The sequence below is a fragment of the Leptosomus discolor genome, chromosome 16 (genome assembly GCF_034619465.1).
Source record: "Leptosomus discolor isolate bLepDis1 chromosome 16, bLepDis1.hap2, whole genome shotgun sequence".
NCBI lineage: Eukaryota > Metazoa > Chordata > Aves > Leptosomiformes > Leptosomidae > Leptosomus > Leptosomus discolor.
The window spans coordinates 12,285,310-12,300,769 of NC_141406.1; the positions used below are offsets into that span (position 1 = coordinate 12,285,310).

General features: G+C 42.1%; 1 protein-coding gene across 1 annotated transcript in view; it reads right to left on the reverse strand.

Annotated features, from left to right (window-relative positions):
* LOC104346903 (transmembrane protein 132B) overlaps positions 1–15,460 on the reverse strand; it is a 250,673-nt gene that overhangs the window by 139,412 nt on the left and 95,801 nt on the right. Inside the window, exon 3 of the mRNA XM_086474168.1 lies at positions 2,600–2,740. Within this exon, the coding sequence (XP_086330294.1) occupies positions 2,600–2,740 (141 nt within the window). The remainder of the gene's footprint in view (positions 1–2,599; positions 2,741–15,460) is intronic.

The window sequence follows — 15,460 nt, forward strand, 5'->3', positions numbered from 1 at the left end:
CACCGAACCCCCCCGAACTGTGCCAGCCCAGCCGGTTTGCAGGGCTGCCGGGGCTTTCCACCCCCTCGCAAAGCCCAAGGAAGGTTGCAAAACCACAGCAAACTCAGCCATCTCTTCCTCAGAGAAAACTATCTGGGCTGAGTCCTGGCTTACCCACTTCTTTACTACCAGTGTAATGCTGGGCAAGCCAGCAGAACTGAAATTACTTCCAAGAGAGAAAAAACTGTCTCCCCAGAGGTAGTAGATACGATTCTGTTTACTAATAGCTTCTGCTCTGCAATGAATGAGATTGATCCTGCACTCTCACTCATACATAAACTGCCTTTAATGAAGCTCCTTGAATTGCTAAAAGGAGGAACTGTCTAGTGACAGTTTTGCCACATCGACCTTAACAGGTCTCTGCACATTTAAATGAAACAGCAGAACCCCTACATAAACACTTAACATTCTTCAAAAGAAACAAGAGGGCCACCATTATGACCAAAAAGGCAAATTAAAGTAAAGATCAAAGTTAAATATTTACTCTAAGCACTACAATATTTGCAAATCTGGAAATGATCTTTCAGCAGTTTCTATTTGCATACTTTAATTAATCCAAAAATATTAAACTAATCTCACAAAGGAAAGGGTCAAAGTATTAATTAACTTGAGAGTCATTGCTTTTGTGCAATTTAACAGTTCAACACAAAGCAAAAATCAGTTTTAATAAAAAGTAAGTTACTGTGACAGGTGTAATTTCATGGATTACTGAAACCACATACAAGGCAATAAGTTTCAGTGTTCATCCTCTTTTTCGTCTAACTTTAAAAATAGTTGTTTCATTTCAATAGAGAGATTCCTTGTAACACCAAACGATCTTAAGTTTTCCTTTAACCTCAGCATTTCACTTTCAAATTGATGGCTTTCCACATTGCTCTGAACGGAACAGTAGTCACAGTTGTTTTAGCAAAAAACCGGACTGCAACGTTCGGCAAAGAGCAGATCCTGCACAGCCACCCCGATCGGCCGCCTGAGCGAATTCAGGTTGAGATTTCACTGCTGGAGCCATCGCGTGTCACCACGCAGCTCCAGAACAAGTGCAAAGGTCCCTCTCTGAGCCAGCGTCTCTGCTGGCTGAGCTCTCACCCCTCCAAAGGGACTCGCTCTTGAACAGCTTTTGGAGGAACAGGGAAATCTTGCCAAAGACAAAGGATTTGGAGACAAAGTGTACAGTGCCAAATCCAGCTGCCAGAGCTCTGCTTCGTCAGGACAGTAGCCCATGAAACCCCAGCAAAATAATGATGGAAGGTGGGAAGAATTCCCTGCACCACAACTTCAGAATTGTGACTTTGACAAATCTGTTAGGAAACAAGAGGGAACTCCTGCGCCACCCACCCCCCCCCCCCCCCCCCGTTTTTGGGTTTTTTTTTTTTTTTGTTAAATAAAAGGGAGGAATTGCATGAAACAGCTACTGAACTGAAAGGTTTGCCTGGCATTTCATGCCAGAAAGCTCTGTAGCACTTGACTTAACCAGAGACACTGAGCGGGGAATCACCTCCCCTCACCTCATGTGTTTACAATGCAAATGTCTGTGTCCCACTCAGACCCCTCCCCTCTGCATCTTTACTGAAGAGGAACAGGCACTTTTCACTTGCTACTCATCAGGCCTGTTTTACACACCCAAGACGACTCTCACCTTCGCAGTGCCTATTTATCCCTGTTGCTAAAAAGCAAACTCATGTTAAATAGCTTTCACCTCAACACTGGTATTGCGGGTACCCAGAGCTAGATGGGATTCATTTGCTCCTCAAATACAGCTTCAGAAACTAAACAGGAGAAACTCTCTTTGCACTCTAGACCTCTGGCAACAATCTTTTAGGTCTAAACAATTACTAACAATGATTTTTTTTTACCTTACAGGAGCTTTCAGAAAAAGATAGATGCAAAAGACACCTCAAATAAAAATTTTCACATAAAGTTTTGTGATTTCCTAATTATGACACAATTTCAAGCTAAATTTATGCACAGTGTACTTTAGTGTAGAGTAACTGCGTGATAACGGAGAGAAATTGCTTGTACTATAAAATACACAATTCTGACTAACAATGTAAATTTCTCATTACCTTTGATATAGCTTGTGGGAGCATTACCATAACAAATGTACACAGCATTCATGAGACAGTTCATAGACACTCATAGGTGTTTTGCAGCAATAATGAATAACACTTCAGAGCTATTACTTTCATAGCTTTTCAAATACAGAAGACAGCATTGTCCTATATCGCTTTCAATTACTCTTCATATTTCTCCATTTTAATCCATTTCTTTCTGTGGGCTCTTTGGCAACAGGAATTCTCCCACTGCCTTGAAGGTGCACGAAAAGCAAATGGGAGCCAGGACTCGCTGGCTGCCTCCAGTTTAATTAGATAATCTACTTCCAAAGCTCAGAAGTAAAACAAAAGGAAAAAAGCTCTCATCGGATCACCTATAGCTTTTCCAAGGAGGCTGAGGGAGAAAAATACTGCTATTAAAAGAGCCATACAACACATTAAAGCAGCTATTGTGTGTCTCTCACAACATTTTAGCAAGGGTTAATGCACAAAAGTGCTTGGTGGCTTACCTGTTCTCTGCGTTTGGGTCGTTGTGCACACACGTGATGGTGGCAGTGGTCCTCGCGCTGTCCGTCTCTTCTTGAACCCCCCACTGGTCTGCATCACTGACTCTGATGTCCATGATCTTCACACCTGGGGCCGTCCTAATTCTGTTGGGGAACAACAGGGATTGCTTTATTTACAGACCTCCTACAAATAAACCCAGAGAGGTAAACAAGGAAGCTGAAAGGAAACATTCCCTCTTCCTGATACATTGCAAGTGTAAGTCACTCTGCTTTAAAAACATAAACCAGGTCCAATCATTTTAAAGAGATGAAGTATGAGTTTCATTATGTGCAAAGCCAGTTAATTTTCAGCTTGAACACAATATGCAGAGAGTAAGAATGCTCTCCGCTTCAGTGGCACCAGTCTGATACAAATGAAACAGATGTGACTAAGCATAAGTTGATTTGATTTGTTGTGTCTGTCCTGCACTTTAAGATGGAGAATCAAAGCACTGTGATATAAAATACATCCTCCCGCTTGCAAACCTTCGGGAGCAAGGTGCCTTTTAATATTAGAGCGATCTACATGGAAAAAATGTGTTTCACTGCTCAAAGACCATAATGCAGAAAGGAGAGAGAAAGATACGTTATCCTAGATCCAGGAGTGAGGGGTGAAAATAATAATGCTATTGTAGTGGTATCTATCAAACTGGGTATGTCAAACTCTTGCTGCCAGAAATAATATGATGCTGACATGGAAAACTTTGATTTCCTAAGCATGGCTTGAGTCTGAAAGCAGTTCAGTAGTGGGTAAATGTCGCCATTTTTTGGCTTTAAAAAAAGTTGAAAAAAAAGTCCATGCTCCAGTGGGGCTCAGCGTTAGGAACAGATTGCCAAGGAATAGGAAACAAAGTGCTTTTAATAGCAGGGACTTCATTTGTGCAGCTTGACTCCTGAAACAAGCCTGGGATTTCGACAGGATGCTGCAAATACGCCTGGAGAACAATTAGGCAGAAAGCAACCGCTGCAGCGCCATGTTCGCCACTACTGTGACTTAATTAATTAAAAGCAAAGCCAAGAGGGACCTCTTAGTTTTATGGTGGAATGAAACAGCACTGCTGAGACTTGAAGCGTTACTTAACAGTGAATTGTGATGGATTTGCCCCGATGCCTCATGGCCAGTTGGTGCTCACGTTACACTATTAAGATTTTCCTTCAAGTTCTAGCTGAGTTCATGGGTTTGGATTAAAGTAACATCAAGACTCAATGGGTGGTCTTTTCCTCTAAGAAGGAATTAATTCATCCTGCTTTTATGATATCCATATTTTGCCTGTAAGGCTTTACTGACTTGGTGGGCCAAATTCGTGCCTGGCATAACCAATCTGATGAAAAATGTTTCCTGTAAGGAGAGAATTTTACTTTGTATTTTTCTAATTGCCTCCTTCATATTTCTCCACAGACATTCATATCTCCAAACAACACGCCTCAAAGCTTATGTGCCCCTTTCCTACCATCTCCTCTTCTTTTTTCAGAGGAACATTCATTTATTCTGCAGTAATTACACTACACCAAATAATTCCTGCAAGACACCTACATGGCTTCATTTCAGAGTGACTTGTAATTTACATGAGAGAGAATTAGGCCTTCAGCAATGGATTCAATAATGGTTTTTCGTTAGACTTAGTCAACCACACTTGAAAAAAAAAATAAAATCATTAGGGCCTGACAAAAAACCAAAAACAAACCCCACAAATCAACAAACCCACCCCTTTTAAAATGTTCTCTTTTCCCAGACAAAACTGTATTTTTTTAACAAATTCACCTCGCCACCACCCCCTCAATTTCCTGCGTTTTTTCTTGACAACATGTCTGGAAAACTCTAACCCAACTTTCCACACAAGTCAAAGCCCTGGTTAATTAAAGGTTAACTGAAGGTTAATTAAAGGTTAGCAGAAGATGCTGGGGGGGGGGGGGGGGGGGGGGGGGGGGGGGGGGGCGGGCGGGGCAGGACAGCTGGATTTCACCCATGATTTCAGGCTTCATCAGCCTTTTCCCATCTGTCAGAGGCTCGTTATGTCCTCCTACACAGCTTTTGCACCACAGATATCTTCACTCTGCAGCACTGACTTTCATCTACTTTGATCCAAATCTAGCAGGTCGGTTTACCCCAACGAGGATGAAAAGCAACATGGCACGGTTCCCTGCCACACCTGAGCAGGCTTGATCCACGCAGGACCCCTGTGCAGCACCCTTCTTCATGGAACCTGAAGCTGCTGCTCCTCTTTACTTCCCTCAGTGGTCCTCACACACAGCATAGGGGTAAGGATGCAAGAGCCTCAAATACCCACATCTATCTACATGTCTGGCTGTTCCAACCTCTCCAGACACCCTGCACCCCAAAAGACTGGCTTCCCCCTTGGGCCAACCCCTGAGCCATGTCTACCTCCCCCAGCCAGGGAATTTTGCTGTTTCTTCTTTTGTGTCTGAACACAGCTACAGGATGCTTTTTGCCTGTCTGGACATCAGATGAGACTCTCCTGATGCCTGTCCTGTTGGCTCACCACTTGGCTTCTCCTTCAGGGCACTGTCCCTTAATAGGAGGCCTTCTGGTTTTTGGCAATGCTGTCTTGTTGACTGTGCTTACAGCTTTCACTTGCTGCGTATCTACTGTCTTGCTGGGTTAGCATCAAGTGAACATCGCATACTCTGCTCCCCAGCTACATTTTCCAAAAATGTCTCAGAACACTGCATTTTAGGAAAATTTCCAGTCTAATCCCCTGCAACGCATCTGCTCTGGTGGGCTGAGACAAGATGTCATTTTGCATTTTTGGATATCAGTAGAGCCAGGAAGGTTGAAAGAAGGAAGAAACTGAATTCAGCTTCTCACTTAGGAAAAGTCAAGAAATTCAAATTAAACCGGCCTACATATGGGCGGTTTGAGCCTACTATTCTTCAGATAAGTGATTCATATCTTCAAATCTGCCCCCAAACTCCACAGGCACAAAAACTGAATTAAATGTTGGGGACTGAGGCTTTGAAAAAGAATAAGAAACTCCTACCAGAGCTGACATTAACTGGAGAAAGGATGGTGAATGGTTAGTGTGTGAGCCCAGGCACTGGGTTTATTGCTCTGCTCTGTGCCAGGCTTCAATTATAAGCTTGGGTGGATCATTTAGCTTTCTTACACCTCCCTTCCCCACATATAAAATACTAGGAAGTGCTGCTGTTCCAACTCCAAGGGAGCTGTAAGGATAAATAGAATTGCTTGAGAAAAATCTGATGTCCTTTAAATTTACCACCTGACAAAAAATCTGCCATCACTGGGCTTGAAAACACAAAAACAAATCCACTGAAGTATTTCACAGATGTGTGACCCAAGAAGTAACTGTTACCACCAAGATGGAAGACGGCTTAATTCCTTTTCTAGAAAAGACAATTGTGAAATGAAAAAGAAAAAAAAAAAAAAAAAAAGAAGAAGAAAGGAACAAAACATGAGAGGCAATTGGAAATTTGGCAAAACTGGCATTTCATTTCCATTAATTCTTGCTTTCTGAAAAGCAGAATTTTCAGACAGAAAACTGTCCTGTTAAAAAGCACTTGCCCACCTTTGAAACGTTACAGCTTACATGGCATTTTGATAACGCAATTAGCAGAGATGTAAATGACACAGAAGAATACTGAATGAGCTTACCAGAAGTTAGCCTGCAACAGGGCCCCCATGTTACAGTGTGTACCCACAGCTTGTATCACAAGTGAGGTGACCGCTATTTATTCACAATACTCTCTTCTTTAGGGGTGGAGGATGTCCAAGAGGAATGTGACATCCTCAAGCACTGCCTTTCGTGACACTTATGCCTGTAAGATCTTAAGAGGAGGTAGCTGGGGGTGTGAGGGTGGGTCAAAGCTATTCAGAGCGGGGAATCAATGAAACAACTGCTTCAAATTTAGCCCTCTGCCTCAGCTGTAAATGCAGAATAGAGGAAGCTGCTTTCAATTTAGACTGCAGAATACATTTGGTTTCCCTGGCAGTGTTTTTTCCCTGAACAGTGTGTCCTCCATTTACTGTGGAATATAAAGATGGAAACATGATAGACTGAATGGAGCGAGCAAGCAGAAGCGTCCCAGCCTGCCAACTTGGAACGACCAGAAACTATTTTAAAATGCAATCCCAGCCTTAAATGTATGCGACCCCGTGAATTCAGCTGCTCTAAACCTCTTCTCTCAGTTATTGCAACAGAAAGAAAGGAGAAGGCACAAGTAATCACCAAGGCTGGAAAGTAACTTAAGGGCTGCAAGAGGGATTTAAACGGCCGAGCACTTAGCGGAAGTGGTGCAGGGACTTCCACTGCCTCCCAGTCAATTAACTGCAAAAGCTGAAAGGTAAATGCTTGCTTGCAATACACCCCCAGCAGCACTCCCGGCAGCAGTAATTGGGAAGTAAAATCTTGGCAAAAGGAACTTTTAAATAGAAACAGAAGGAAAAGATATTTAGGAAATAAAACAGGAATGTGTTCACAGCAGATGGAAAATGCTCAAAATGATGAGAAAGAAGACTTTTTCAGAGCTATTTTAGAAATCCTCTTATCTCTCCCCACCCCATTATGGGGGAAAACATGATCTGAGCTAAATTTACTCTCAATGACGTACTAATAATATCGGTTATGATAATAAATTTCGTTTGTAATTTCCAACCATTTCTCTAGTCAGCCCTTCAACATGCATTTTTAGCCCAATTAAAAATAAAATCATTATCCTTCCCCTACAGGAAATCCAAGCTGTAGGCCAGTTTAGTTAACTTGGCTAAAATTATACTGTCTCTGCAGGGCCAGAATGAGGGTCGATACATCCTGATTCCCAGGCTTACACTTCAGCTACACACCCCTACTGATGTTTAAGACCAAACCAGAGCAGAGCTGAGTAATTCCAAGCCCTCACAGATCATTTTACATATTTGAAGAATTGCACAAACAGCAAGCAATTAGTTCTGAACGAGGTCCCTGGGGAGCTTCTAGTTAAAATACATGTGTTTTAAGATACATTAAGCCAAGCACTATAAATTAAAATAATCACTGATTTCAGGCATAACATCTGGGGACTTTTGGGGTGTGGGTGAGATGGGCAATGTTTTTATACAGGAAGGAAGAGAAGCATCCCTGTGTAGGGGGAGGAAGCAAGTGGAGATATAAGAAGTGGCTACGTGATTCATATTTGCCACATCCGAGTGCATTCCATGGCATTTGGGAGGGAGGCACAGACAGTCAGGAGTCCATTGGTGTGAGTGTGTGAAAGCACAACCACTTGGGAAACACTGTTACAGCAGATGGAGGGCTGAGGTGGGACTAGAGCTCCCCCCAAGAGAGGCACCATCCCTCTCTTTCGTGTCTTCCTAAGCTTCCTAGCCAAAATTCTCTACAGAGAATCCAGAAGTATGAGCAAGATGAAGTAGTGCAGTCACCCTGAAAACACATGGTAAAACCAGGAATTATGCCTAGAGCTGCCAAGCAATATGTTGATAGCTTCGCCATAAACCCACACAGCAGTCCTGCTCCTACAGTAGACCCAACGAAGAACAGTGTGTCCTGCAGTGGCCATGCAAGACCAGCCTGTGGGCAATACACTTTCTGCTGCTGTGGGCTTGCAGTATGTGTGGAGTGAGAGGGCCCCACCTAGCAGATAATCATCCTGTGCAGCCTCACCTCTTATGGAAGTCAGATTTACAGCAACTCAGGGGATCAGGTCCTAAATCTTCACAAGCTAAGCAAGTGTTTATTTTCTAAAGTATTTTTCCAAGAACTTTACTTCTTTGTTCTTTTATATTTTAAAAGACCTGTCACAGATTTATGTTCAAACTACTTCCCCATAAAATTCTCCTTAAAATAGCAACACTAGGCCAGCTGTGTTTGTTTCCACGATTCCATATTAATGTCACTATAACTAAAGCTGTCTTTCTAAGTATGTAAAATACACAAAGATCCTGCAAAGACCCCAGCCCTCTCCAAAAGGTCACAAGTGTAGAAGCACAAATAATATGCTGCTTTATTGCAAAGTAAAACAAGCAGCCTGCAAGGCCGTGTCAAGAGCTGTAGGTAGATGGCAGGCAGATGGCAATGTGGAACTGCGGGCAACTGCAATGCATCAAACAAAAGGAAACTCCAAGTGAAAGGGTTTGACTAATGGTACCAGCAGGCGAAAACTCAACACAGCCCTGGTATAAAGCCAGTGGCAATAGGTGTTACCAGCGAAACAAGGTGGGAACTCATGGTGGGACAAAAAAAAACATGTTTGCCCTTGGGGATGAAGATGGCTCAATACTTAGAGGCAGCAACTTCCAAAGTCAAACAGAGTTTTACCTAAAATTTGACCTCTGCGTTTCATCCATGCTAAAGACTACTCCAGTGATTGCCCCTTCATTACAAGTCCAATGTATAATTAGCCCAAATTTGTTTTCAAAACAAATCATGGATATCCTGTGCTCTGCCTGCCTTGGCCCCGTTTCCCCCCAAAATGCCTCCCCACTGCAGGGCCAAAGCTTTCTTAGCCACCGCTCACCCTGTGGAAATGCCTTTTCTGTATCTCATGACCTCGGCACTCTCTCACCTCTACACCGTACCAGGAAATTTGCCTTTCCCTCCATCAGGTACACCTCAATTTCTCTCTGCATCTGTTATTTTTATATAACCTTTTGTAGCTGTCCTATTGAACCCTGTCAAGCATTTGAGGATGCAGTTTCTATGAAAGCAGTTATTACTGTCATATATCAGAATATCTCTATCCAACACGCACTCAAGGAAGAAAGTCAATGCCAAAGCACTGGGTAGGCAAAGCAGACAAAGCAGGTACAGTGACCAGTGCAATACAAGGCAGGAACAAAGCTGCTCAACAGACATGGTGGCTAAAATGAAAAAAGCCCAACTCAGAGAACTGAAAACCCTTTGCAATTGTGGAGGGGATCAACTCAATTCAATCAATTAAAGATTTAGAATGATACAACTACCACTCTTCTATGCAAAAAGGTGAAGCTATCAACCTGTTTCTTTTCAGCCCATCAAATGTTGCAAAATATGCTAAGCATCAAGCTCACTAGCATATTGGATTTTGAATAATGAAAAGAGTAAACAGGATTTTAATTTGGATTCTGACAGTAAAGTGCTTTCCATGTGATAAATTAACTATTAGGGAAGACAAATTAACACAACCTACCCTTGAGTATGATGGCTTAGGATTTTGAGGAAGCTTTACAGAAGCATGATCAAAATAAGACAGGATGAAAAATAGAAGATGATAATGGGGGGGAGTATTTTATCCAAAATCCTCCCTCCTCCTTTTCGTCAAACAGCACGTATAGCTTCTCAAAAAAAGTTCAGCACATTTTCTCAAGAGTCCCCCATTTTTCCTAAGAATGTCTAAACATTTTAGGAGACATCCTCAGCTGCTCTAACTCACCAGAGACTGACGAATTTTTTAGCAATTGTTTAATACTGAAACGTTAAATTTCACATCTGTGAACCAAGGTCAGAAAAAGAGATGTCACCCTTTATGAATTATTTGGAAAGGGAAGTTGTCTCAGAAACATTTTCTAGTTATAAGACTATGCTCATATAATCAGCAAAGAGTATGTGAACTTCTTCAAAGCAGTCTAACATCATATTGTATTTCCATATCCAATGGAAAATTCCCAATTTTTGCCATTTTTTCAAAGGAGAGAAGACATTTTAAGATTTCATCTTCACATATCAGCAGAAACTCCATTTTTCAATCTGCTCTCTCTCTCTCACCCAGGTAAGCAAACAGAGCTTAGAAAAACAGCAGAACACATGCTAATTGGCTTGAAATTAAAGCTATTAATTTTTATTCTTATTTATTCCTATCACAAACCAGACCTGTTTACATGGGTTTCCAACACTGCTATAGAAACCCGAGAGGTTCTGAAGTCTTTACGTAATGAGATGAAAAAAGTCATCTCCCACAGTGAACACTGTTTTGTTTGAAATATGTCAACAGTGCTTGGAGAAAAAGGGTTGCCAGGCACTGGGGCAGGAGACAATCAGGTCCAATTCTATCGACTCAAGACATTTTATTAACCATTTAACTGTCTGGGCAACTTCAAAATGGGAATAAGGACATTCACTCACCTTTCATCAGAACTTCATCCAAGGAGAAAAAAAATTACTATTTCCATAGAGACACTGTGCATTTGTATGCTCAAAAATTGTACCAATACTGCATGTCAATATATTTCTGTAATTTCCCAGTAGGTACTTAAAACTGCAGGTCAAAGTTAACGATTGGCATTTTCTTAACAAAACTAAAAGCCAGAATTTATTCGAGTCCCCCTGAAAATACTGTTGTGCCTCTGACATACTAATGTGGCTCCAGATTATGTTGAATGCTCTTAAATTCCAGCAAACTCTTCACGCCAGTAGAACAGGTCTGATGTTTTGAGTTGCTGACCCAGCAACTCCTGCTACACCGGCACAGGGAAGCAGATCAGGTCCTCTGTCCTTTGACTGCCTGGAGGGCATAATTTGCAAATAAATACACAATTCCTAAAACTTGCTTGACACTTTACGCTTTCAAAGTATCCAATAAACATCACATAATCATTATTACTATTGATCAAAAGGAGACAGCAGGTCATTTTCCAAGTTTAAATGATCCTTGTGCTACCAAACAAATCATACCGTCCCTTTCTCATTAGGATGCACAACCAGCTCACACCTCTGTCTCCCCTGGAAGAGGAAAGATATTTTCCTTTATAGTTAGCTGAGTTATGATGTGTTGATCATTATTCAAAGAGCTCAAGAGTGCCTGCTGTCGTGTACCCTTAGACACCTCCAAGAACTGAAGTATGTGCCCTCTTTACTCCAACACAACAATCTGTGGTGTACCTTCTCTGTAGAGAGAAGAGGTAAAATGCTGGAGTGGTTTTCTGTAACACATGTCTACAGAACAAAAATCAAAGCCCGCTCAGTCTCTTCAACCTTTCTCTGCAAGATCTAAAACACTCAGACTGTGTCCTTTACCTTGAAACCAATGCAATGCTATAATAGATGAAACTCTTCCTTAAAGCCCAGAAGTACAGGAGAAAATCCATTACCAAGTCTGAAGGTGTCCACAGTATTTGAACTTGGAATTCTTGCAATCATGCAGAAACACAGCTTTGGAAACTATAATGAAAAAATCAAAGTAAGTCAGAGGTTTCCTCCTGCAAAGACAAAGATACTTACAGGTTTCCTTTTATTGAAAGGCTCCTTTCAGAAATCAGCACTGCAAAAATGTTTGCAGCCTGAATAGAGTTCAGGCCTCCTGGGAGACAAAGGATTTTTATAAAGGGGTCATTTTTCTACCTCTGCAAGTAAAAAAAAGCCCTGAAGGTCACAGTTTCTGGAAGCACCTAAACAACAACAAAGTAAAAACTTTCCATCCCTCTCCCTGCAAAACTAGATAATGAGCTCCATAGTATTTCCTCGGTCAACATTGGATGGGGGTTTACGGCATTTAAAGTAGTCCATGACTGCGGCTAAATTTGCTCACCACCTTGGAGACACATACAATTCCTGTAAGAAAAAAGTTTACTAAATACAATTCAGACTAATACAATTAATTATCTTTTACCAGACATCAATGTACATGACGCAGGATCAGAAGAACTTTCCTGGGTTCCTGTTGAGTACTACAGTCAACCTTGGAGTTTGTTGTATTCGTCAGCCTGTTTGTGGCACAATCCCTCAGCTCAGGGCAGGTTGTGACTGCAAATCCCCCAACTGGCAGATGCCCAGAAGATGCCAGTGGTAGCCCATCTGTGGCTAGTCTTGAGACAGCGTGTGCAGCCTGGCCCAAAAAAGAACATAACAGAGGCAGTCTGCATGCACTGAATGGGGTCTCACCTTGACTTTCACACAGGTAACATACCTCTTTCAATGGTTTAAAAAAGTACAAGGGAGAAGACCAACAGTGAGGTTGATGGGCCAACAAAATATTGTCATGTCTCCTCCTCTTAGGAGACAAGGCTACAAGCAAGAGGACACTCAGTAAAAGTCATATTTACCTAGAAGATTGCTTAAAACTGCACCAGTAAAAAATTTTTTTTAAAAATATACATTAAAAAGAGCTGATTTTTGAAACGTGTATACACCCCTAACTTCTACTGAAACCAGTCCCAAATTGCTGGCACATCCAACAATTGCTTAACAGTATGAAGTGGTCTTCAAGGGATCTATCATACATTTTTGCACACATGCTCTGTACTCTGCATAAAAAAGCAGCACACAAAAGGTTGTTATTAGGAACTCCACCTAGGCTGTGGCAAGGAGACATTGACCTTAGCACAAGGGATGGAGTTAGAAGGAAGAGGGAAAAAAGCACAGCAATGAAAATCCTTCCAGAATTAAAAAGGCCACAAGAACTTTGCCTGAACTAGTAGTTGTTGTTTTTATTGGATTATTTTATGAGGTTTTATGTTGTTTAATCGAAGAAAGAAAATGGATGCCATAAAATATGCAGAGCTAACTGGGGCTGCAGAGTACATTGCTGAATATTGCTAGTAATGCCATTTCCCCTTCACTGTCAAAAAATAAAAATATCGTTCTTTATATCCCTGTCACATGGAACAGCAGTCCTCTCGTGCTTGCCAATCAATCAGCTTGGAGTGCACCTTTACCTTGAGCAGTATGTGCTAGGACGGTGAATGAGGAAAGCTCAGGAAATAATCTCCCTTTCCACAAGATAGAATTCAATTTCCAGTATAGCGCAGACCAGTGCTTTTCTTGAAAAGGTGGCACCATATATTTCAGCAAAAAAGCATTTTTCTGCTGCGAGTGAAAACTTTAGTGAGCATTATGATTATGTGGTTTGTACTCCAGGCATCAATGACCACCAAGCAGGCTAATAATGTGCGAATTCTGATGAGAACCAGCCCTCCAGCTGGGCTAAAACAGCACAGACTTTTTTTTCCCCGTTTTTTTTTCCATTCTGCTTTCTTTACTGTAAGATTTTTTTCTAGTTGCAGACAAGAGCTTCCCAAGATTCTCACAGAGAGTAACCACTTCACAATAAAATTATCCCACTCTGGTGGTCTGGTAGCCCTAGTTAGCCCTTTGGCCACTGACCCAACAGGATTTTATCTTTGACAGCCTCAGTTTGGTTTCTTCAGCTGGTGCTTCTCAGAAGCTTTTTGAAGACTCTCTGCAGGTAGATTGAGCTTTCTTCAATGACTCTTTGAATCCCCCTTTGGATCTCAGCAGATTTGGCAAGGATTTTGTAAGTCCTAAGCTTTGTCCCTCCTCCAAGCGCAGCTGACAAAGGCTGTGCAGCAGAGGCTGGCTGAGTCCAGAGGAAGTCCCACAAATGGACAGTGCCAAAGCACTGGCTCGCTGGATTTGCCTGCAATACTTCTAACGATGAAGACAAGGAGACAGTTCTTCCCCTTTAGATACCCTGAAGCTCCAAGTCCCAGCTTTTGCTCTGCAAATCTGGCCAAAATATCATTCTGCAAGCTGGTGCCTGACAGACAGACCCCGGCAGCCTGAGAGCCTGAGATGGGCAAAGAGGTCAGGAGGATTCAGCCCTCCAAAGTCTGTTGCTCACAGTGCTGCCGCAGCTCAGAAAGCTTATCCAGCCTTGCAAAGCTGTCAGGAAAATTTACCAGCCACCACACAAAAATTGCTTGCCGTTTACCACAGTGACTGATGGTAATGCAAGAAACTAATGGCATTTTACTTGCCTGTCGAAAGAAATTACTCACCCTGGGCCAGCAGGACTGGGAAAGGATTCTTTAATCCTTGCAGCGATTTTTAAATTAAACTCGAGTGTTCACAGGGCTGAAGACCAGTCACAGACAGCAGCCTGCTTCAGGATGGATTCAAATATGACATAGCACATGGGCAGAGATGTCCAGCACATCAATAAAACACTGTGAAAGGCAGATGCACACCGTGCTTCTGATTTTTTAAAAAAAGTTTATAGATTTTGGGGGCACAAATCCATTTCTAGATCATTAATCTCTAACAAAGACCTAGGTCCTGGTGCTGTGCATGTAACAAAAAGTTGGGGAAATGATAGGACAAAAAGGCCATTATCAAAAATGGGAGGCAACTGATCTAAGTGGTACAGAAAGGTGCTCCCATTTGGTCTATACGTGCAGAAGAGTATAGCAGTATAGGGGGTCAATTCACTTCCTAAATCAGTAGATTTGATAAGATCATTCCCTCTGTGGCTTTCCCTTTCCTTCCTAACACCAGTACTAAGCTTTCCTTTACCCTTTAGCATTTTTCTTTTACCATTGCAAATGGTCTGTTTGCCACCAGGACTGCTCTGTTCTGGTTTTACCAGCAGTACCAGCGTTCCCCCTGAACAGATGGCAGATCCTCCATCAAGGTTCAGTCACAACATCCTGTTAAGGAGCTACTTCAATAGTTCAGGGACAGACAATATTTGTTCATTAGGTGGCAGGTCAAGGGTGGAGGATTAAAAAGGGTCCTCCACCAGGAGCTGATTCTTGCAAGCAGTAGCACAGCAGGCTGCAACACCTAGCATGACCCATGGGGAATTTCAGTAAGACACATAGCAAGGGACATCGCAAAGCAATTTTGAGGATAGGAATGAGCCACTCTCAGTTTTGATTTTGGTTATCCTCTGTTTTCTCGACCAGCCTTTATGAGTCAAGCTCCTACACATCCTCAGAAACTAGATGAAAAATTGTCTCTGCCAAAGGTCACAGACAAAAAAGGGGGAGAAGGAACAATTCATGTTTCATGAAGACCACACATGCCTAGGTGCTAGCTACTAAAAGTCACTTAAACTTTCAGCATTTCAAAGCATACACTGTGTTTGCAATAACAAACACTCTAAAAACAGGCTTTCCCACTGAGGGAGTTGGGGGGCACT